Consider the following 23,531-nt stretch of genomic DNA (forward strand, 5'->3'; position numbering starts at 1 on the left):
GATTGAAGTGCCCTAAAAACTTTATTCTTTCTACCCAGGTAGAGTGTTTGTTCCTGAATGGGTTCTTTATTATCTAAATGTATATTGAAATCTCCACACATTATGATAGGTGTTGCCCAGGTCGCAAGTTCTAAATTAAGCCAATCCAGTATCTCTGGATCATCTGTGTTGGATCCATAAATAGAACATAGAGTGAACCTTAGCCCCTTAACCGAACATTCCAACAGAACCAGCCTGCCGAGTTTATCAGCGAATTGTTTATGTATAACCAAAGTACTGATCCGAGTTAATATCGCGACCCCTCTAGTGGTTGTGTGTTGTCGTGTAAAAACCGCTAGCTTCCAGCCATAAAACTCCCATTAGTTGCTTTTGTGTAACTGGGATATGTGTTTCCTGCATACAAATAATATCGACATTCCATGACTTGAAAACCTCTCCTACAAGCTGCAGTTTTTTGTTATTATTGAGCCCACAAACATTCACTGTGGCAATACGTATTTCACTTAACTGTCCCATTTTCATGGATGTTGGTCCTTCTGGCTCCCCTGTATGCCCCATTCAAATTTGCTGCTTTCACACCCTGTCCCTTTTTCCACTGATGAGAGCCATCCCCACTCCCCCCGCTGTGTGTCCCATTATCCTTTTTGTCCCTGTGACCCCCCCAACCCTTACCCCTACAAATGGAATCGCCAGGCTGCTGAGCCTGTAAGATGGTATTAGCCAGTCACGCTCCCGTTAGCCCACCCATACGTTAAAAAAACACCTTCACACATCTATTACCAATCCTTACCCGCGGCCCCTCTTCTTCACCCTCCCGATCGAAACCCTTGACCAATACGCAATTCAAAAAAGAAAAAAAGGCCAAAATAAAAAAAAAGATACAAAAAAAAATGGGAGGGTAAAGAGCGGAGTGAGGGGGGAGTTTACCTACCCCCAATCAATATCACATACATTTACATATAAACTGCTATTTACGGCAAGCCCTCCCCCCCCTTCTCCCGTACCCCCTGCACTTGACCAGTTTTCAGTTGCTGAACATATTCCCCTGCCTTAATTTCTGAGAGAAAAAATCTTATAGTTGTTTTATAGACAACTTTTAGACGTGCAGGGCTTAACAAGTAGGCTTCCGCCCCCAACTCTTGGAATTGAGCAATCATCTGCCTGAGTCGCCACCGTCTCTCTACCGTGGCGTGTGCAAAGTCTGGCCTACTAAAAAATTATACACCTTCCACCATCACCTTTGAATTGGGGCGAGCTTTTTCAAACACAGCCTGTCTCAATAAAAAATTACCAAAATACACTATAATAGCCCGTGGATAGCTCTGGTCTCTACCGGCAGAGGTCAAGGCTTGTTTTTTCCTCATTAACGGAAAACGGTGTGCTCTCTGAATCTCCTTTTCCCAATCCCACCCAATCAGGTCTGGGAATGCTTTCTTAAAAAGTAAAGCTATGTAGGCCCTAGTATCCTGCCCCTCAAAGTCCTCTGCTATACCCAAAATCCTCAAGTTATTCCGCCGCTGGCGGTTTTCCGCATCTTCCAGTTTCCATTGAATATCCGAGATCTGCTGTCCTTGTGTCGTCGTCTGTGCTGTTGCTGCTTTAACTTCGATTTCCAGCTCCTCTGTTCGAGTCTCCATGGTGGCGATGCGTGCACCAATGTCCTGGCAAGATTTGCCCACTTTTTTAATGGATAATTGTAACTGTCTGTTTGCTGCTTTCATTTTCCTGCTCTCCCTCTGTGCCTGTTCATGATTCTGAACCATTGTCCTGTAGATAAGATCCAACGAGGGAGGCTCTGCAGGGCCACCCATGGAAGGGAGCACTAGAGTACTGCAGACCGAATCACTTTTCGAAAAGGCCTGTTGGGTGGCCGTATAGTCCCACTGCATTTCACCATCCTCCTCTTGAGGCTTAAGCGGGTCTCTCCTAAGCCTGGCCCCTGAACTACCCCTAACATCAGTTTGCTCGACTGATTTCCTTCTACATGTTGAGTAGTTGGATACCCAGATACTTGCTGCAGAGCTACTCTCAGTATCTGAGTCTGTTAAAGGGATTTCTTCGTCCAAGTCTGAGTCTCTAGACTGATCGGAGAGAGAAAAAAAGTTTTCTGCTGTATCTAATGACCCCTGATCCATGTTTACTAGTTTCGCCTCTTTCCCCCTCTGGACTGGAGCTGGGGCGGTAGTCTCATATGTCGTTGGGGACTTGGCCATACCCTCAGCTTGTTGCGAGTTTAACTTGCAGCTTAACGTACAAGGTTGTATTTCACATTTCTCTGAATTAGATTCCTGAGGCCCCTGATTTGAATCTTTGGGTTCCTGCTCAGATAATTTCTCACCCCCATTGGGGTGAGGGGCACCACCTCCCTGCTCTTTCCTGGACTTGTACTATCAGTCTCTCGACTGGGTGGCTCCCTCTCCCCCTGCATTACATATAGGAGTGCGTACTTCAAGAAATGTAGATGCAACAGGTACCTGCTCCTCATTGACTCCTAGCACGTTAGATTGCGAATCACATACTGCCTTTTCCATGGACCTTTGCTTAAGCCGAGTCACGCTAGTAAACATTGTTGGAACAGAGTACCTGGTGTCTTTTTCCATGTCGGTTGTTTTATGCAGGGCCCCTTTCACTTGAGGATTGCTGTGCTCCTTCAATCCGGGGACCGGTAGCTTTTTGTCCTTTCTGGTTCCTCCTGGATCTTGGTTCTGCCGTGCCCGTAAGGAGCGAGGGGTCCTGTTTAACTTCGGCGCCATCAGGGCATCCCACACATCCCACAAGCCAGCCAAAGTTGCCAAGAAACGGCAGGGGTCGCGCTCGGTCGAGAGGAACAGGAGCGTGGGTCTAGGGCGAGCGCCGCGCTCGCATCTTCTTGCGGGGCCCTCCGGTGCTTGCCGACGCGGCCCCGATCCTAGCGGGGGCCGCCAGAAAGCCGTGAAGCGCCCGTAGCAGTCCGTGCTGCAGGCGCACAGCGTCCGCGGCTTTCGCGGGTGAATGGGAGCTGCGTGTGATCTGGAGGTGGGCTAGAGCGGTAGTGGCGATCAGCCGGGAAATCCGGCCGCCATCTTGGATTCCTGTCCATTAGCGTTAAATGTTTTGTTGAATTGTGAATTACAGATGGTAATACAGTAATTTTACATATGCTTCACTGATGAAGACTAGTCTTTTGTAGCACTTAGTACTAAAGTAGAAGCTGAGAAATGTGTAGCAGCTACTTGAGCAAATTATATTTATGTTACAGTACGCTGCTTCCTTCATTACCTGCAGGATAGTTGACTAGAAATTTACCAAAAAGGGCTCATGTATGATTAACATTTTGTAATTGAATGCGCTTGTGGTGCTGGAACAAAGTTCAAAGAGGGGCTGCTGCCATTAATGTTATGCCACTGAAGTCAAAAGTGAAAAATCATGCATCACACAAAGAAAAAGTGTAACAAATGTATTCATTAGGGGAGCGGTAAGGGTGATGTAGCTGGTGGTACATTTGAAGCACACTGTCACAATTATATTACTAATGCAAGTTGTGACAGTGCACTGGCTTTTATATTAAAAAAAACATGTTTCACTGAATTTACCATTATATTTGCACAGGCATACTGTGCCCTCTAGGGGCTAAACATATGGTTACACTGTAATACTTTCAGTAATTTTCTTTTCATGTTTATACCTTCTAGTCTAGGGGCTAACTATATGGTAACATGACCCTGTTTTCTTACACATGCTATTTTCATTGTGGTGTTCTCTAGGGGCTGTTACAGACTAATGCCCAATGTTTATTTCTTTTTATTAGGTTTATATGGTAAGTGTATATGTTTTATTAATCTCGCCTTATTGCAATGAAGACCATGATTGAGGCCAACTTAGCATACCTATTACACTATGACAGTATCGTGATGTTTGGGTGACCCTTCTCGTTTATTTCTCTCGTTGCTCCTCCGTGTCTGTCTTGTTTAGGGAATTGTGTTAGCCAGCCAGCAACTCTGATGGTGGGGTGGTGAAAGTGGTATTCTATTGGAATTAGCATGGCAGATATAAATTAGGATGCTAGATGGCAACATTTTCATTTCTGGCTGCAGATAGAGGAAGAAGGTAATTAGAAATGCTTATGTTATACACAGGGCCACTGGAATTATGTGGCAGGAAAAGACCAAATTATGAGGCAGGGTTGACCAATTCGTGTGGCAAAAAAATCCAGTTATGAATTTACAACTCCCAAAGCTCTAACTCTAGCAAATGTGAGACCCATTACATTGCAAATGTTTTTTATGATATGGAGAAAGTTGGCAGGTGGCTACAGTTGTTTACCAGTATTGTTCCAGGGCTTATAGCATTATTTATTTTCTACTGAATAAGGAATGAATAGCAAATTTTAAACTTACGTTAAGTTGTTTTATTGTTTTGGTCCTGGATAAAGGTGCTGCATAAACTTAAAATATCCTGTCGATTTGTATTATGCTTTATCCAGTGAGACCCATTTAAGAATTTGTCAAGGATAAGATGCTATTTTCCATAAATTAATTTCTAGGTCCTGACACTTTCCCCTTACATTTCATCCCACTTAAAGCATTGTGGAAAATAGTGGTTTATTTTATTGATTCAAATTATTAATAATTAACCTGATAATGATCAATGTAAGCAACATAAACATGAACATTGAAAAGGGTAGAGAGTGTTCTGAGGGAAGTTGAAGAAGAAATGCTGAGCACTAATGGCAGAGGTGCTGATGGTTTTGACAGTACAGAGAACAAGCATTTGCAATGCAAAAGGTCTCACATTTGTGAGAGTTAGAGCTATTGGCATTGTAAATGACAATGTCTTTTACATTTGTGTTGTAGTTTGGAGTGTAGTGGATATATGCCAGGTGCCACAGCAACCCCCAAGGCCTGTCATTGAAGGAGAGAGAACACAACAAGGCTGCCATCTTGAGAGTGTTTTTGCCTCATTTCTACACACTGGCTGTTATACCCTAGAGATGCAACCCTTTGTAGTGTGTTTAGGTAAACCTTTATAGCACCAAACAAGCCACAAAAATGCACTTTTGTGTCTTTTTTAACCTGGAGAATGAGGTGGTCAAAAGAATTAGAAGCAAGGAATCGGGGGGTAGCCACATATTTCTGTGTATTAAATTTTCAAAGGAATTATTCCTCTACATTGGCAATACCTGCCTAACTTTTAAAAACATTGACTGTATACAAAGAGAACAGAAGAGGTCGCTTGACTAAACAGGAGGCTTCAAATGTGTGCAGATAGGTGAAACAGATCTTCAGTGGTAAATGGTCTGATAGGTTAGGTTACAGAGTTGCGACATCTGTGACCCTGGGTCAGTGTTTTAAATGGAAATACTCTGTATTCATTTAAAGCACTGCCTTGGGTTAATAGTCTTATGACAGCCCTCGGCTCGGGACCGGACTCTGTAGAACAGATACATGTCCCTGACTCTCATGGGCATTAACGGTGCCTTTTTGGTGCATAACATTTGTGCACTCTCAAATTGAAGTCTTGGCCTTGCCATTTGGACCACTCAAATTGAACCGGAAGCCTGGGTTTGGCTGATATTGTTTTTTTGCGTAGATCAATGGTGCCCAGTGAGGCTCCTACAGGGCTGGTTTATTAGCATTGTTTTGGGGGGGGGGGGGGTCTAAGGTAGGTCCAGAACTATGTCAGAGTTTTTTTGAGACCCACATAAGATAAATTAGGTGAAAACAATTTATATGCAACTTATTTACTCAGTGGTTACCCTGCAAAGCCTGGCATGGATCCAGCCTGTTTGTTGTATCCCCCCAAAAATACTTCAGTCTGGGTTACATAAGTACAAGCAGTGGCTGGTCCTGGTGGCCACAGTTTGTGAAAATGGAGTCTTTACAGTTACTGTCCAGGATTGACTTTGACGTGTAGTCCTTGGTGTGTGTACTCATATAAACAAGCAAACGTATATTCCTATAGACATGAGGAGGCATGGTGAAGCACTGACAGGAGCACTAGTAGAAGCAGGAGAAAGGGGACACTTGATAGGGTCAGAAAGATATTTTCTTGACATTGATTTTCCATGTAGTTGGTAACCATGGCAATCAGAAATAATGCATAGAGTTTGAAACAAATAATGCATTGGAACTTAAAGGAGTGGTTACATTAAGCCTGGGGATGGAAGAGAGGAGAGCAGGCTAAACATTACAGGACTGTGACAGACAATGCATTGATCATTATACACAGCAGTCCAGAGGGTGATGGGGAAGCGCTCTGCACCTGTGACAGACTGGAGGGTATTTGAGGTGGTGCCTCTTCAAACAGGAAGCAGTGCTATTCAAGCCCTGTTATAGACAGTGCTTCCAGAAGTGGCATCTTCAAGCTCACAGTAGCTGTGAGGGGACGGTCATCAAAGCCTTGACACCAGTGAATTCGGAGAGGAGGAAGTGATGGAGTTTGCTCCACTTTTGTGCCCTATGATACACTGCTCCTCTCACTTTGGAACCCCTGTGTTAGCTTCTTTGCGCTACCGGATTAGGAAAATGTCTGCCTCCACTAACCGAACTCTATTTGAAGAGGCCCAATTTACATCCAAAGACTAGATTCTTGAGGCTGTGAAGTGCTTGGTATTGTAGTCAACTAATTTTCCATAATTTTGGAGACACCTTTCACCATCTATTTGCCGAGAACTAACCTATGTGCTTGGTTGGTGACCCTCCAGGGGTTATCAAGAGCACATACTATCGCCTAGCGTTAAGCTCTAATTAAGTCAGTTGGTTAATGCACCCACTGCAGAGGTCTTGATAGAATGAGAATCTCACAGATTACGATCCTGACATAGCTTTTTCTTCTCTTCATCTCTGCAAGGTCGATGCAAATGAATTATAGCAATTTTATTAAGAATGGCACCTGCTTTGCAGTGCCTTGAAATGGCAGAAACTGTATTACCTAGCACTATTAAAAAAAAAAAAAGTTATTCCCAGACTACCCCAACACTCACCAGACAAAGACCCTAGGCGAGATGATGTGGCGTAAGGGCCAAAGGAGCCAACTTCGAAGCAGAGGAACACGGTTCGAGTCTCTGTCCGACTCAACATCCTGTGATTCTGGGCAAATCACTTAATCGCTCCTTGCTACCAAAAATGAATGTGTTCCTGTGTAATGTAACCGGTAAAGCTCTCTAATACCTTTGTATCGAGTTCGCACTAAATGAACTCTAGTTGAAGAGGCCCAATTTGCATCCATAGGTTAGATGTTTTTATGCTATCAAGTTTGATGCCGTAAAGTGCTTGGGTCTGGAGTCACAACTCCTTTTCCACCATTTTGAAGACAACACCTTTCGCCATCTTCTTGCCTAGAACTAACCTAGGTGACCCTCAGTAGGTTATCAGGAGCACATGCTGTTGCCCAGTGTTAAGCTCTACCCAAGTCAGTTGGTTAATGCACCCACTGCAGAGGTCTTGACAGAATGAGAATGCCACAAATACAATCCTGACATAGCTTTTTCACCTTTTCATCTCTACTAGGTCGATTCATATGTATTATAGTGCTTTTCTTAAGAATGGCACCTGCTTTGCAGCGCTATGAAATGGCAGAATCTGTATTACCAAGTGCTATATTTAAAAATAAGCCCAGTTATTTCCAGACTGCCCCAGCAAGCACCAGACAAAGATGCCTAGCTGAGAGTATGTGGCGTAAGGGCAATAGCAGCCGACTTTGGAGCTGAGGAACACGGTTCGAGTCTCAACGCCGTCTCAACATCCTGTGATTCTGGGCAAAACGCTTAATGTCCCCTTGCTACCAAAAATGAACGTGTTCTTGTGTAATGTAACCAGGGCTCATGTAAAGCACTGTAATACCTTTTGTATTGAGTTCGCACTATATGAAACAGCATAAAATATATATAAATAAAGTGATCCAATACCTTCATGTCCACTTCACGCTTCATAAAACTGCAAATAAAATAAAAATTAAAAAAGGCCCCCAGGCATCGCAAAGAAACAGCAGGATGCATGAAAACGAGGAAGAAACAACATACCGCCATGAGTGAGAAGCGGCGAGGCAAAAGAAAACAAGGGGGGTATGGGTCAAGCAGCCACAGTGGCACAGGAGTTAGCAAGCGATAGCGGGAGGAGGGTGATTGGGTTGCGGGACAAGCAAAAATACGGCGTGGGGTTGTGCAGTTAACCACTTTGCAGCCACGCCTTTTCCCCCTCCTGTGCCGAGCTTGTTTTTTGCCTATTTGCAGCAGTTCGCGTTTAGGCTGTCATAACTTTTTGTCCACATAAGCTATCATTGCCAAATATGCGCCCTTTTTTCCCAACATCCTAGGGGTTATAAAGGTACCCAGAGTTTGTGGGTTCCCCTGGAGGAGACTAATAAATTAGCCAAAATATGGATAAAATGTATCTTTTTTGGGGGAAAAATGAGAGAAAGTGCTGCAAGAGAGAGCATGAGTTGTTTTGTCCCCCCTGCAAATGGCATCAACAAAGTGTTTGCAGTTCTAAAGACACCATCTTCCCAGCTTTCAGGAACAGGCAGACTTCAATCAGAAAACCGCAATTTAACACAATTTTGGCATTTTACTGGCACATACCCCATTTTTTAACTATTTTTTTGTGTGCTTTCAGCCTCCTTCCAGTTAGTGACAGAAATGGGTGTGAAACCAATGCTGGATCCCAGGCAGCTAAACACTTCTGAAAAGTAGACAAGATTCTGAATTCCGCAAGGAGTCATTTGTGTAGATCCTTCAAGCTTTTCTTACAGCAATAAACAGCTGAAATAAAACAAGCATTTGCAATGCAATGGGTCTCGCATTGGTCAAGTTAGAGCTATTTGTGTTATAAATTAAGAACTGGACATTTCTTGCCACATAAATTGAAAATAAAAAGTAAAACAAATGTTTGCTCGCAGTCAAAAGCATTATCGGCAGAAATGCAATTATCCATGTACCAGCGTCGATGTGATGCAAAGCGCTCGACTACTGCCCAGTGAGATCGCTTTGCGTAGGAAATTAATAGAAAAAAGTAGTCCGGAAAACACAGAGCCTTGTATGTTTTCAGTAGTTGGCCAGTGCCCTTGAGGAGGGCTAAATACCGGAAAAGGCATTACGTATGCATACCTTCCACTAATGAAAGCTAGCGAATTTCAAAAGGCAAGCCCATAAAACCAATCAAACTCATGGGTGTGCGGTGGGCATGGTTACAAGCCCATGGAGAGATTACAGCAGAGCTCTGTAAAAATATTGAATTTGAGTTGAAAAAAACAGCCATTTCTGTCCTCGTTTTCTTCTGTAACTTTTCCAGCTATGGCAGATTTTTTAAAGCAATATACCGTTATGTCTGCTGGACTCTTCAGGTTGCGGGGATATATAGGGCTTGTAGGTTCATCAAGAACCCTAGGTACCCAGAGCCAATAAATGAGCTGCACCTTGCAATGGGTTTTTATTGTATACCGGGTATACAGCAATTCATTTGGTAAAATGTAAAGAGTGAAAAACGGGTATCAAGGAAACCTTTGTATTTCCAAAATTGGCACAAGATAAGGTGTTGAGAAGCAGTGGTTATTTGCACATCTCTGAATTTGGGGGTCCCCATACTAGCTTGTGAATTACAGGGCATTTCTCAAATAGACTTCTTTCTTACACACTGTCTTACATTTGGAAGGAAAAAATGTAGAGAAAGACCAGGGGCAATAACACTTGTTCTTCTATTATGTGATCCCTCAAGTCTCCTGATAAATATGGCACCTGACTTGTGTGGGTAGGCCTAGTGCCCACAACTGGAGACGCCCCAAACATGGACACATAAAAGTTTTACATTGAAATCTGACACGTTTTTTTGGAAAGTGCCTAGCTGTGGATTCCTGCCTCTAGCTCAGCCGGCACGCAGGGAAACCTAGCAAACCTGTCCATTTTGAGAACTAGACACTTAGGGGAATCCAGGATAGAGTGACTTGTGGGGCTCTCACCAGGTTCTATTACCCAGAATCCTTTGCAAATTTCAAAATGTGGCAAAAAACACTTTTTTTCCTCACATTTCCATGATGGGAAGTTCTGGAATCTCATGGGAGCCACACACTTCCTTCCACCCAGCATTCCCCCACATCTCCTGATAAATTTGGCACCTCACTTGTATGGGTAGGCCTAGTGCCTGCAACACGAGACGCCCCAAAACGCAACATGGACACATCACATTTTTACATTGAAATCTGATGTGTTTTTTGGAAAGTGCCTAGCTGTGGAGTTTTGCCTCTAGCTCAACCGGCACCTAAGGAATCCTAGCAAACCTGTTCATTTTTTAAAACTAGACACCCATGGGAATCTAGTCCGGGTGACTTGTGGGGCTCTCACCAGGTTCTATTACCCAGAATCCTTTGCAAATCTCAAAATGTGGCAAACAAAAAAAACTTTTTCCTCACATTTCAGGGATGGAAAGTTCTGGGATCTGAGGGAAGCCACAAACTTCCTTCCACCCAGCATTCCCCTAAGTCTCCTGATAAAATGGTACCCCACTTGTGAAAGGAAATGCCACAAAACCCAACGTGGACACATCACATTTTCCCAAAGAAAACTGACATGTTTTTTGCAAAGTGCCTAGCTGTGGATTTTGACCTGTATCTCAACTGGCACTTAGAGAAACCTACCAAATCCAGACATCTTTCACAACTAAACACATAGAAGAATCCAGGATGGGATGACTTGTGAGGCTCTTAGCAGGTTCTTGCACCCAGAATCCTTTGTAAATCTCAAAATGTGGCAAAAAACACATTTCCTTCACATTTCAGTGATGGAAAGTTCTGAAATCTGAGGGGACCATAAATTCCTTCCACCCAGCATTCCCCCAAGTCTCCTGATTAAAATTGGTACTCCACTTATGTGGGTAGGCCTAGTTCCCGAGACAGGGAAGGGTCCAAAACACAACATGGACACTACAAAATTATCTATTACAAAACTAAAATTTTTTGCAAGGTTTTTGGTCCTGGGCTTAGCAGCCATCTAGGGAAGCTTAAAAAATCCCGAATTTTTTGAAAACTAGACACCTGGTGGAGTCCAGGGAGGTGTGGCTTGCGTGGATCCCGCAACATTTTCTCCCCTTACAGCCCCCAAATTTAGCTAGAAACATCATTTTCCTCACTTTTCTTTGTTGGATCAGCGCACCCGCACAGAGTTTCCTACCACCCAATGGTCCCCTCGTCTGCCGTTTAAAAAACAAAAAACGATACCTCACTTGTGTGGGTGGCCCCGGTGCCTGCAACAGGGAAGGGCCAAAAACGTGCAGAGATTGAAGGGATAGCACAGTGAGTTGATGAACATATATATTTTTTTAATGCATTTTTAGGCTGACTCTGCTTTGGGGACTCACACAAGTGAGGTATCATTTTACTTGGGAGACTGAGGGAAATGCTGGGTGGTAGGAAATTTGTGCTGGCGCCGTGATCCTACAAAGAAAAGTGAGGAAAATTTGTTTTTTAAGCAATTTTTGAGGTTTGGAAAGGAGACTGGGTAAGAAAAAGTTGCCACACCTCCTTGGACTCCACTGGGTGTCTAGTTTAAAAAACTTTCTGGGTTTAGTAGGTTTCCCTAGATGACCGCCACGTCAAGAACCGAAAACACAGGTGATCAACAAAATGCAGCATCCGAAGAAGAAGCAAATACCGATTACGCTCATGGTTGCAAGAAATATAGCAGTTATCATCAAGGGACTAGTAGACCAATATGAAGACCGTGATGACTTCCTTATCAACCCCATCAAAAAAGTTACACCAGAGAACTTTTTCAACTCTTCCAGATTTGTGAGACTCCACTGGGTAACTCTAGAGTATGGCCTAAGTCTGGCATTGTTGTCTCCCCAATACTGCTCAGCATTCAAATTAGTCTGCTCAACAGTCTCTTCCAAAAATACATTGTCCATAAACAACTGAAAGAAATTGATAAGCAAAGAGTTTTCCGCATTCACTTTACATTCCGGGAGACCAGTGAAGGCAGGCGACTCTGGCTGCTCCATGTTTGAGGCAACACAGAGTTCAGGTCTTCCAATGGGAAGCCTTTCAACCCCAGGCTGCTGCACTATTGGCACATCAATGTCATCTTCTAAAATAGGCACTTCATCCATACTGAGAGTGGCATCCTCATCATATGATGCCACTCAGACAGAGAATTCACTGCCAGAATCTTGGACTTCCTCCTCTGCCTCAGATGCAGAGCCAGTCTCATAATCACGGTCAGAAGATGACCAACAACCTGCTTAGCGGCCACCCTGCGGCTAGCCATGATCCTTTCTAAGAAAAGTAACTTGACAAATGCTTTAACAACAACTAGCACTGTGTAAAATATGTAATAAACAAAGTGTGGCTTTATCAAAAAGAGCTATGTACTCAAAAACTGTACCACTCACTTGCCTGAAAAAGTTAGACTTACCAGCAACTACTCTGCACACACAGAGCAATCAACAATGAAATCCCACTAAAAAGGAAATAAAAAAGAAAATGACGCATAAGACACCAAAAATATAATTGTGCACAATTCTAAGGACAATTTCACTCACAATACTGCATTTAATACACTATTTACAAAAATGTTATTCATCCATGGCAACAATACTCCTTTGGAGTAAATAATTTTTCCTACCCAAAACATGCAACTAAGCAAACTGCAGGTCAATCACTGCCAAAACCGCAAGGAGTCACAGCAAAAGATGCAAAAGCTTTGAACTAGAACAAAAAGGAGAAATAAACCATTATAATCAATGCAAATACTTCGCCAGTTGACTAACACCCCGCCACCAAATATTTAAAACATTTCTCTGGTGTCTAATAGTTTCTGCCACCCTAAAAGGGGATGGGGAAGTAACGGCCAACAGTCATGTGCCCCCTTTGGGGGAGTGGCCGGCCCTTGCCCAAGGGGCTGCCCCCACACAAAACAACATTAACAAAAACAATCCCTGGCACCTTAGTGGAGTCTGTCCGGCCTAAAAAAAAAAATTGGCTGATCTGCCCCCTAGGGGCACAGAAATAGCCAACAGTTGTGTGCCCCCTTTGGGGAGCGACCCTTGCCTAAGTGGGGCCCATTAAGGGGTTGCCCTCCCCACCCCCACAAAAACAAAACGAAGAAAATCCCTGGTGTCTTTGTTGCCAACAGCCATGTGCCCCTTTTGGGTGGGGGGAGACCCTGCGACAAATTATAATGATACAGTAGTTAGTCCCGCTCCCAAACTCCCAAATAGAAAAAGTAGGGTCAAAGAGTCGTGTCTGACCACTAACAAGAAAAGATTTTTAAATTACACTGGCATGAACAAAGAAAATGGCTTTAGACCCACAGATGTAAGTATACTAAAAGTATACAAGACGCCATACACTTACGCTCAACCTAAAAATGTGGCACAGAGGGTCAAATGCAACCCATAGGCTTTGGGCTGGAGTGAGCATAGCAAGCAGGCTCTGCCTTCTACAGATGATTTTGATGTGGTTGCAGTAAAATAACATTTTTATTTGTTTTTTAAATACATTGACTAAAAAGCTACGTGATTTGCAGGCATTTCTTAAGGGACAGTGATGAAATATCAATATAAGACATGGTCTGCCAAAGTATTAAGTGCACATTACTCTGAAGCACAAATATTACGCTTGCAGAAATGATGTATTTGACCCAGGAGATGCTAGTTCTTTTGGATGCTTTGTGCATTACTGAGTGAATGCCATTATAAACCATATGCTGACAAAAATGACAACTAGTTTTAATTTTTTTGCCAGGGCATAATGTGCATTAGAGTGTGTCACTTAAGAGTAGATCAAAACTTTGCTATTGCTTTTCTCATCTACTACTCACATGCGTCTGGCTTTTATATACTGTGGGCTGCTGTGCTTAGGACCCACATGCTTGAAGCTGCAGGGCCTAGGATCCATATAATTGAAGCTTCAGGGAGTGTCCACCCATGGCTGACCTGGTTATCTGAAACCTCTGATTGCCTATTTGTCTTCACTATTTTCGTTTTTGTTCCTTCAGGTCGTGGAGGAGTCCTTCTGTCCTAGTCTCCTGGTCGTGGTCTGGTTACCTTCAGATTAAATCTGCTGCTGACATGTTCATGCACTTGTATGATACTACTGCTTTGCTATTTTGACCCAGAATATAAAGTTACATGTACAATTGTGCTGCTTTTAGTAGAGGGAGAAAGCAAGCTTCTTGGGTGGGTTCAGGTACTTGCTTGAGAGTAGGGATATGAGATGTCCTTTTTTTCTCTTTAAGGGCATTATACATGGGCGCATACTGGTGATAGTGCTGCACTCTAAGTGGTGCATTGGGTTATTAGACATACTACTGCTGTGTTTCTGTCTAGATGGATAGGACTGTAGCCTAAAGTATATGCCTTCAGATGCTCAAGCTGTGGCTGACATCATAGACCATATATCTCAGCTGAATGCCGGAGTGTCTTGAGTGATGCTATGGTTGCTTACTTGCCAACTGGAATGCTTCATCATTGCTCAAGAGCTGAAGGAGAAACCATCAACAGTAACCCCAAAGAAATATGGCACACATAAATAGGTTTACCTTTTGTTCCCACAAATATATTCCACTACAGCTAATTCTTAGAGTACATTATCTTGTTGCATTGCGAGAACCTACAAAACATGCTGTTTCCAGTTCTTCTACAAAATCAGACTTTTTATACCTTTGTTTGGTCTCTCAGCTTTGTTGTCCAATTTACCATCGTCCCATACTAGACTTTGCAACTCATTACTAACTTGTATGTCAGGTTCTCCCTTTCTAATTTGCTGTAAAACATTTTTTTTAAAAAGGGGGCGACCTTAATTCCTATATCATGATTAATCATCACTAGTTGTCTCAAAAGACATACATTACCTTTCCAATCAAACACCTTATTTGTAAAGCAGTTACGCATCAGAAAGTAGCGCATCCAGGTACTGCAGTATAAGTAGGATTCTTCAAACTTGCAGAAAGTAAATCCGAAGACTAGTGATTCCGCTTTACAAAAAAGCATAACCTCTTCTTGAACATTCTCTTTCTCCAGCAGAACACACTTCTCGCTTTCTTTTAGGGTCATATGTACCCTGGATTTACAGATTCTCAAATGCTTAAAACCTATTTATTTGTGCAATGGTACTTGTTCATGCGACTGTAATTTCTGCAGCTAGATTTGATCAGAGTTCATGAAAAAGCAACCATATTATTCTCCTAGTTTCTCCCATCTTCCAACACCTTTTACTTCTTTTTCCTAATTTTAGTTCCTTTTCCTTCTTTAGAGAAACATGAAAAATCAGACTGCTTTCCCTGTGCAGAACTAGGTCTCTTCGGGGAGCATAAAAATAAATCCATATGTTGATTAAATGGTATTCTGCATGAGAATGTGTAGTCCACCATATTATTGCAAGCTCAGGATTGCCATTAAAGGAAGTTTGGAGTTTTGCAGACCAGATTAAATTATCTTCCAGATATTGATAGGCAGATTGTACAGAGAGAACCTTCCAATAAGTGCATGCATACCTTTCGGTGAGAAAGGCTTGTGATAAGAGTGCTCCAGGATGGGATCCAAAAATGTATTTGGATGTTGGGAAGGGTAGTAGTCGTTCTGAAGGGGTGATCTGGTAAGATCTAATCAAAATACTGGGAAGCTGAGTGCAGCTGATATCCTGTAATTCTAAAACGGAGGTTATAGGAAATGACTATCTCAAAGATTCTTATGGTCTTTTTTTTTTTTCCCCCATGCAGTGGAGGAGATTCAGCTCGACGGAATTGCATCATCCCATGTGGAAATTCCAGAGACAAGTGGAAATCCTAGCGAGGACATTCCCCCTGAACAATTGGACCCTCATAGGCGGGACATTTCTTGGAACTCACTTGATGGCAGTGAGGCCTTCCCGCTGCCCATGGCCAGAAGGCTCTGGGACCACTCCGAGGAGCGGGCTTCACGACCTGGGAACAGTCGAATTCCTGGACGGGACCACCGACGCTACTACCACAACCACTGGCGGCTGGAGTATCTAATGGACTTTGATTCCCGCTGCCACAGCATGATCTGCATGGTGTGTGGAAGCTCGCTGGCTACACTCAAACTAAGCACCATTAAGCGCCACATTTACCAGAAGCATTCTTATTCCATCAATTGGAGCATGAAGGAGAAGGAAGCCATTATCTCCAGCTGGGATGCTCATCTTTCCCTGGAGGCAAAGTCACCAGTAGCGGATCACGAAGAGATGCTTGATGGCCAGCTGAGGAATCCAGGTGTGCTATTCCATGCAGTGTTTGCTGACATCTGTGTCATTTTGTACCAATTTCAAAGTCTTGTTCATAGATTTCTAGCTTTTTGGGAATTCAAGGGTTCATTTGTTAGTAAGTCAAAACCAGAATCTGATTTTGCGTGCTGTAAAAATGTACTGGGATCCTGTGTGGGAAGGAGGCGCAGAGGACTGTTCCAATAGAAGATGACCCACAGGAGTAAACCATCGGGAGGTGACTATGGTTAAAATAAATGTAATTTTTAACGTTAAAGGAATTAGAAGTAATGGAGAGGATCAATTTTCAGTTGATATGGGGCAATCAAAAAAGCAGCTGGAGAGGTTAGGAATGTCTGAAGCAGGGAAAGTTGAAATATTTGGTGGTGGTGAGGTGAAAGCTGAAGGCTAATGTCCATATTACAAGGTCCCTTTACAAGGCCGGGTAACGTCACCAGGAGTTACTGTTACCTCCAGGGGTTGTTCAGAATTAACAACGATTTAAAATAGGAAATGAGTGTCCCCTCAGAAATGAGGAAATAATGCAGCAATTGGTAATTCCGGTCAGGTTCCACTGGTAAGTCCTCCAGTCTTCTCAGAGTTTATTTAAGCTGGGTCTACAGAGTTATGGTGGGTCTTGCAATTCAGATGGGCTGGCATTACTTGGTACCTGCCATCGGAATTACCAGTGACCTCAGGTTCGAAGCTGATTAAGAACTGGAGAACAGGTTGGTCTGAGGTGAGGAGGAAAAGTGAGTGATCAAGTTTGATGGTGCACCATTTTCTGTTTAGAAACTTAAGTCTTGCAAGGATTCCAGTTTAACGTTTTACCTGCGTGTGTGTATTTTACCTAGAAATTAGTTCATTTTTGCTATTACTGTCTTGCAATTGATGCAACATCCAACTTACTGAGAGTACCTGGTCTTAATTGCTATGCAGGAATTTACAGTCTGCTTTGTAACTGCTGGTGCCTACAGGAATTTCTGCTGCTGCAGAAAGTGTGCAATATCTGCTTTTTTTTATTACTCGTTTTTTTCCTGCTTCCTAGTTGTTTTCTTCTCTCTCTCTCATGATCACCATGTTGCCATCTTATACTCCCATTTTAGACCGTCTCTTGCGTCCATCGCTTTCACATTTCACTGTAAACTTATGAAGTAAAATTCCACTTCATCTTCTTTCCAGAGGATCAGCTGCAGGATCCGCTGCTGCTGGATGGCCGGAAGCGTCGCAGGAGATTGCCTTCTGTTACCAAGCGCTACCGCCAGTCCACAGGAAGAGGAGGTAAGAGGTTGCAGGACCCAGGTGACCTGGAACAGTACCTGAATGAGTCCCTGCAGAACTGGTTCAGACTCGAGTTCATGATGGACTACAACAGTGAGAAGAAAAAACTTTTCTGCATGATGTGTGGGAGCATGTTGCCGAGCCTCAACCTCCAAGATATAAAAATGCACATTCTTGATTCCCACCCCAAGTCTCTTGACTTCAGCGATGATGAGAAAAACATCATCCTGGGGGCCTGGAACACCAAGAGCATACTTGAACGGGGTCTTAAGGAAGAAGATGAGCCGAAAGAAAGGGGCAAGCAAGAAAATGACAAGGAAGTTCAGGAGATCCTTAGCACTGCAACTGTGTATAAAGGTTAGTAGATAAGTACCTCATGAATTAACCATTTTAAATGTGAAATGTTGGCAAGTGGATAGAGCCTTTGATTCACATAATTTTTGCAGTTCCAATTGCTTCACACTGTAGAAGAAAAACCGATGTCTCTACATCTGTAGCAATAGTGCACATAAAAGAAAAAAATACAGTTTTGTAGATTGGTCTTTTTGGAGTGTCTGATTTTCACATTTTCTGGAGCTTTTCACTGTGTGTGATGTATGTGTGAGTAAAAATATACTTTTGAATTAAAACAACTCCATTTACTGTTCACACTAAGATTTTGCTCTCAGAAAGTTGGCGGATTCCTGTTTTGCGTGTCTTCTGTTAGTGCATGCAAGGTACGCACTATCTATGTAGAAGTTCTTCATGTTAAACATTACTTTCGAAAACATCAGGTAAGGCTGGATTTACATACAATTTTAGAAACCGTAAAGGTACTGAGGGGCTTATGGAGGTTTTGAGGGGCTGCTGTACTACCTAGTTCTACTAGCGTAAAAGTAACCAAGTTCTTTACATAACTAGACAAGCTAATTCAAATTCAATGTTTTGGGTACATCACAAATCAGGCTGTGATACTGACCGTCCTGAAGGCATTCCAGAACCAAGTACTTGCATCAGCTTTGTTGCCAGGCAGTGTCACTGCCACGTTACACGTTGCATACAACCTCTAAAGACAGAAGTCTAGAATTGTGACAGTGGTAATGTGTAGGTCTTCTAAGGATCATACCTTTTTTTTGTATAGCCTAGAGTTTAGTATTTAAGTTTTCAAACTATACAGAAGATTTTCACCGTCCCTCCGGGATTTATATCTCATTGAAATTGAACCTTTGTGATACTGTAGGACAGTGGTTCTTAATCTGTGGTCGGGGGGGAGGGGATCTGCAAAGCCTATTTGGGCAGTCCACGTCTTCATAGTAAATTAAATAATGTTGACATATTAATAAAGAGCATATAAATAAAGAAACAAAATATACAAATTTAAAATGCTCTATAAATGGGAAGGTATTTGAAATTGCAGGGCAAAAATTAAGTTGGTACCCTCCAATTGGGTTGTGGGCGCAGAGAAACTGCATCAAACATAATTAAGTATGGGCGATGAATGGCCTCAATTGAATTTAGGAAATCTCCAACCTTCCCATTAAAATGTCAATTTTGTTTTTTTTTACATTTATTTTTTTATTAAAATATTTAATCATTTGAATATTTGTTTGGTAATGCTTGTTTCTTTTTGTGTACTGTTTTGCGGTTCAGATAATCAAAAAAGCTTAGGCCGTGGTCTGTGGCTTTCAGTAATGACTCACTGGGGAGTCCCTGGAATCGAGGAATGATTCAGTGGGGGGTCCCTGTGTTACATTAATAAACAAGTGAGCATTTACAGAAGTCAAAAGGTTAAGAACCGCTGCTCTAGGATTTATTGGTCGCAGTATTGACTTTACAGAAATATTGCTCAGGGTGGAATAAAAATGTAGATGCCAATTATAATTATTTGTAGGCAAGTCTCCTCTTTTAAAGAGAGAGCTCGAGGGCTTCCTAATGAGAACCAGTATTTTTTATATTAATGTTGTAGATTCTCTGTGTATTTTACCTTGTAAGCGTGATGGCCATTGGTCCCTAAGTGGGTAGGAGCTAGGATTAAAATTCACTGCGCGCTTACCCTCTTAGCTTTAAAATGTCGTGTTCTCTATACATAGTGAGGGTGTCCACTGCAGAGAGGCTAAAGAAGTTGTCAGCAAATGGTGGGTCCATGGCATTGTCCTGTGGTTCCTGATGTTGGACACATTTGCAGCACCGTGGTACTTTATGGGGACATTTCTGTTGCTTCTTATGTGACTAGACCACTGCCTTTATTTACTGTTACTTGCGTGCATCTCTAAGGCACAATTTAAATGATCCAATCACCTTTTAAAAAAGGTTTGCCCTTGGAGGTACCCAGTGATGTTTTAACACATTGAAAACCCAGCATATTAAAAAAAATGTAGATGTTTAATTTTTGGCAGAGGTCCAAGCCAAAGTTTTTATAGATTATTTTTTCATCTGTACTTCCTGCACGTGGTCGTCTTCTTCGTGGGCTTGCAAATGGAAGTTCTGGATTTAATTTCATATGAGTAAAGACCACTAAGGGCGATGTTGGAAATTAGCAGAGTCTGTTGTGCATCATCATAGAAGGGGTTTTTAACTGACAAGTACGTTTTTGGTTATTACAAAGTTGGAATCAGGCCTTCAATAAGTGCATAGGAACCTACATATCCAACGTTGGCTCTGAAAAAGTATACTTTGGCCAGCAATGGGGAGAAAATTAAAACCTTCTAGGCCTTGAGACAATTAATGTGGTAACTATTTTGGCAATGACTATAGTACAACTTGGAATACTATATCTGGATGTACCTTTGCTTGTAAAGAGGATCATCCACAGATAAGTTGGAATAGATGATGAACTACATTTTGGATGTTGAACCAGGCTTGTAGAAACAGTATTTTGCCCTCAAACTGCTTTGCGGGAGTTCTCTTGTTGCATGCCTGGTGCTTGAGAAGTTGGCACCATGGTGGAGGTTGTGGAAACATTAGGGGGAATAAGAATGGGTAGTGATTTTGTTTATTAATTGTAGAGTGTAGCATTCATCCTAGAGGCATCTTAGTGCTGTATAACAGAAACAGTAACATAGACAGTTGTAGTTCAAGCTTTCAATAAAAAATAAATAAATAAGAAGACAGTGAGGTGATGTGCAAACCAAGATGGCCACACCCTAGAAACGCTCCAAGAAGCCCCATATGGGTAAAAGACGCATAGGAGGAGATACCATCTTGGCCCCCTGAAATGCATGAAGGGGACCTTGATGGACAAAGGAGCGTCAGATGAGCAGATGAAGAGGGTGGATGCCATGGCTGTCCTCCGAGACACGTGGTCACAAAGATAGCGCCTGCCAACGATTAGGTCTCAATTGAGGATCTATGGAGACCCTGAAGAGACGTAACATGAGGAATGGACACCCTCGGTCAGCAGTGCCCTCCGAACATCACAAAGACTGCCTCACTCTGAGAAGAAGGTAATTAGGAAAAGATTGGCCTAGTGATTTCCCCCCCACCATCGCCCCTGTGCACTTAAAAACACAGCAGCGCTGGGGTCAGAGATAACCCCACAAAGAGATGGGCATGTGCTACAGAAACATTATAAATAGTGACAGAAACTTAATTGGTGTCTTGTATTGATGCGTGATCAGACTCGGGTAATCTGAAAGGACGAAAAATGCCTGTCCTATGTGCCAGATCGTATTGCACAGTCAAGCAATTGAGGAGAACCGGTAAATGAGCAATACAGATTTGAGCAAGGTAGAAGGCATACCCAGGCAATAAAGAAAGGCAGTGTAGCCCATGCCACTTACGGACACCTAAATATTACTCAATTGTGTTTTTGAAACAACGAGGGCCCGATAAGGAGGATATTTTGGAACAGTAGAAAGCCTGTGGCACCAACCACGCTGGCAAATCCACCAACATGGTGACAAAGGCCAATCTACCTCGTCAGCTCACAGTTCTTCAAAAGTGAATTACGGGAGAAGCTTGAGGCTGATATCACTAGAGAACTCGCTGCCCTGCACCCAGACCTGGGAGACTTAATCTCGGGGCTAAAAGCTGATATAGACCGACTCAGTTGTCTCTAGAGGTGTGGAAGCAGAGAAGTAAATAGAGGCACACCCCTCGAAGGAAAATGTGGCATTCTGATATGCACAAAATGCTGCCATCAGCAGGAAATTACACTCAAAACTGTACTAAAAGAGAAATTATTAGAATACAAGGCTTGCAGAAGGAGGTAGAAAGCTGACACACAAAAACTTTATAAGAGGTCACTTTGCTGTACTACTGGGAAACAAATCGATGAGAAAATATTAAAAGCAGCAAGAGAGAAGGACTCTGTGCATCACAGTGGTTATGATTGGTTCCTATTTCAAGATCTTGCCCCTGCTAATCAAGCCAGATGGCAACTTTTCAACCAATAACAGACAAACTAAAACAAATTAAAATACACTACTGTTGGCTTTTTCACTTTTGGCATTGTTTTTGCATTTGAGAACAAATCACACCACATCTCAGAACAGTTGTAGCTTTAGTTCTGGGCGACCGTCTTGAGGAATCAGTGATTAACACATCAGTGTTAATGAAGCCGAGAATAGGTTTGACCATGGAAACTGAACAGCAAATACCACACCTGCAGAGATCCTGGGGAATACGGCACAACATGGGACCCAGAGAAACAACTTAAAAAGTGACTCACCGAGTCCTTCTCTCTTGCTGCATTTACTGTTTTCACCTTGATTTGATGTTCATGAAATGTCTATGGGGATATTTCCTTCTTAGGGCTATTAAGACCGTGTACATGCTAGGGAACACATTTAATGATGTGATGATTACCCACTTTACGGTTGAAAATAATTGAGACAGACCATCGTTATTTCAATACTTCTGTAGTGTTGTTGCCCGACAGTATCATTTTGACATGCAACACGTTCAGCCGTAGTAAACTTCCCCATCAACTCCCAAACCCACTCCCACTCATATTTAAAAAGCACAGCTGCCAGTGTAGCTGCCCCAAACTTGTTAAACCCACCCAATATGTTACTATTGTGTGATGCACAACAATGCATAGCTGCCCCCAACCACCCGCCACACCACTGTCTTTGTACATTGTAGAGGAGTTAAAGCAAAAGCAAGCAGGACTCATTAATTGTATGAACTCCGATCATTCTGTCCAACAAGTGTAAATCTATCTGCAAGTCAAATTGTTAACACGAAAAACCCACACTATATAATAGACAGCAAATTGTCCTCACATAAGAATGAAGAAACGTAAGAATCAAGTTATTCCACAGCATAGAGTTGCCCTCAACAGTGGAGGTTTTGGAGAGCGTTTCTGCAAAAACAAAAATAATAAACAGAACATCACAGTATCTTCCAAGTTAGTGAAGAAGAATGGACAACCACCAAAAGTAACTTGAAGATGGAAAGATAGATCATGGAATTGGCCATCTCCAAGTCATGTAGGGTCCATTTAACACCCATGGCGCTCTGAACTACTGCTGTAAGGTCCAGTAAGAATGAGATTTTGGAGTCTTGGCATTCTTTAATGTTGTGTTCTTTTGCCAGCTGCAGGATAACATCTCTATCTCTGTAGTTTAAGAGTCTCACAATGATTGGGTGTGCATGGGCGCCTCGAAAGGGCCTCGGGTGCTAGGGATCTGTGTGCTCTTTCCATCACAAAACACAGAGAAAAGATCTCTCCACCAAAAATATCTGATAAAAGGGATTCCATAAAAGTCTAAGGTTTTTCAAATGGAGTGTTCTCTTCAACCCTTAATATGCAGATGTTATTGCGTCTTGAGTAGGAGTCGGGCTCTTCACATTTGTCCTTGTTTGAATTCATTGATTTTGTGAGCTCGGTAAGTAGAGTGTCCGATGATTTTTGCACCACCCCTGAAATCCGACATGCATTGTTCTGCTTCATCAAGTGTATTAGTTTGCATGTGGAGTTGGGTGTTCATCTGATCAAGTAGCGGGGTTATGGTGTCATATTTTTTGATCTGTCACTTAGAGATTGCTTTCAAGATCCTGCAGGTGGCGTTTCATGTCAGCAGAGGAGGCCGAGGGGTCTGATTGCCCCTGAGCACGACTTGTATCACCTGAGCGCCACT

General features: G+C 42.6%; 1 protein-coding gene across 4 annotated transcripts in view; it reads left to right on the forward strand.

Annotated features, from left to right (window-relative positions):
- Positions 1-23,531, forward strand: part of ZFTA (zinc finger translocation associated) — a 142,197-nt gene that overhangs the window by 53,382 nt on the left and 65,284 nt on the right. For 3 of the 4 annotated variants that reach the window (XM_069208033.1, XM_069208035.1, XM_069208032.1), the window contains exons 2-3: positions 15,686-16,198; positions 17,371-17,826. In XM_069208033.1, the coding sequence (XP_069064134.1) occupies positions 15,844-16,198; positions 17,371-17,826 (811 nt within the window). In that variant the 5' untranslated portion in view covers positions 15,686-15,843. Of the gene's footprint in view, positions 1-13,978; positions 14,051-15,685; positions 16,199-17,370; positions 17,827-23,531 lie in introns of those variants that run through there. The other variant, XM_069208034.1, reaches the window with a different exon arrangement.

This window comes from Pleurodeles waltl, chromosome 9, assembly GCF_031143425.1.
Source record: "Pleurodeles waltl isolate 20211129_DDA chromosome 9, aPleWal1.hap1.20221129, whole genome shotgun sequence".
Taxonomy (NCBI): Eukaryota; Metazoa; Chordata; class Amphibia; order Caudata; family Salamandridae; genus Pleurodeles; species Pleurodeles waltl.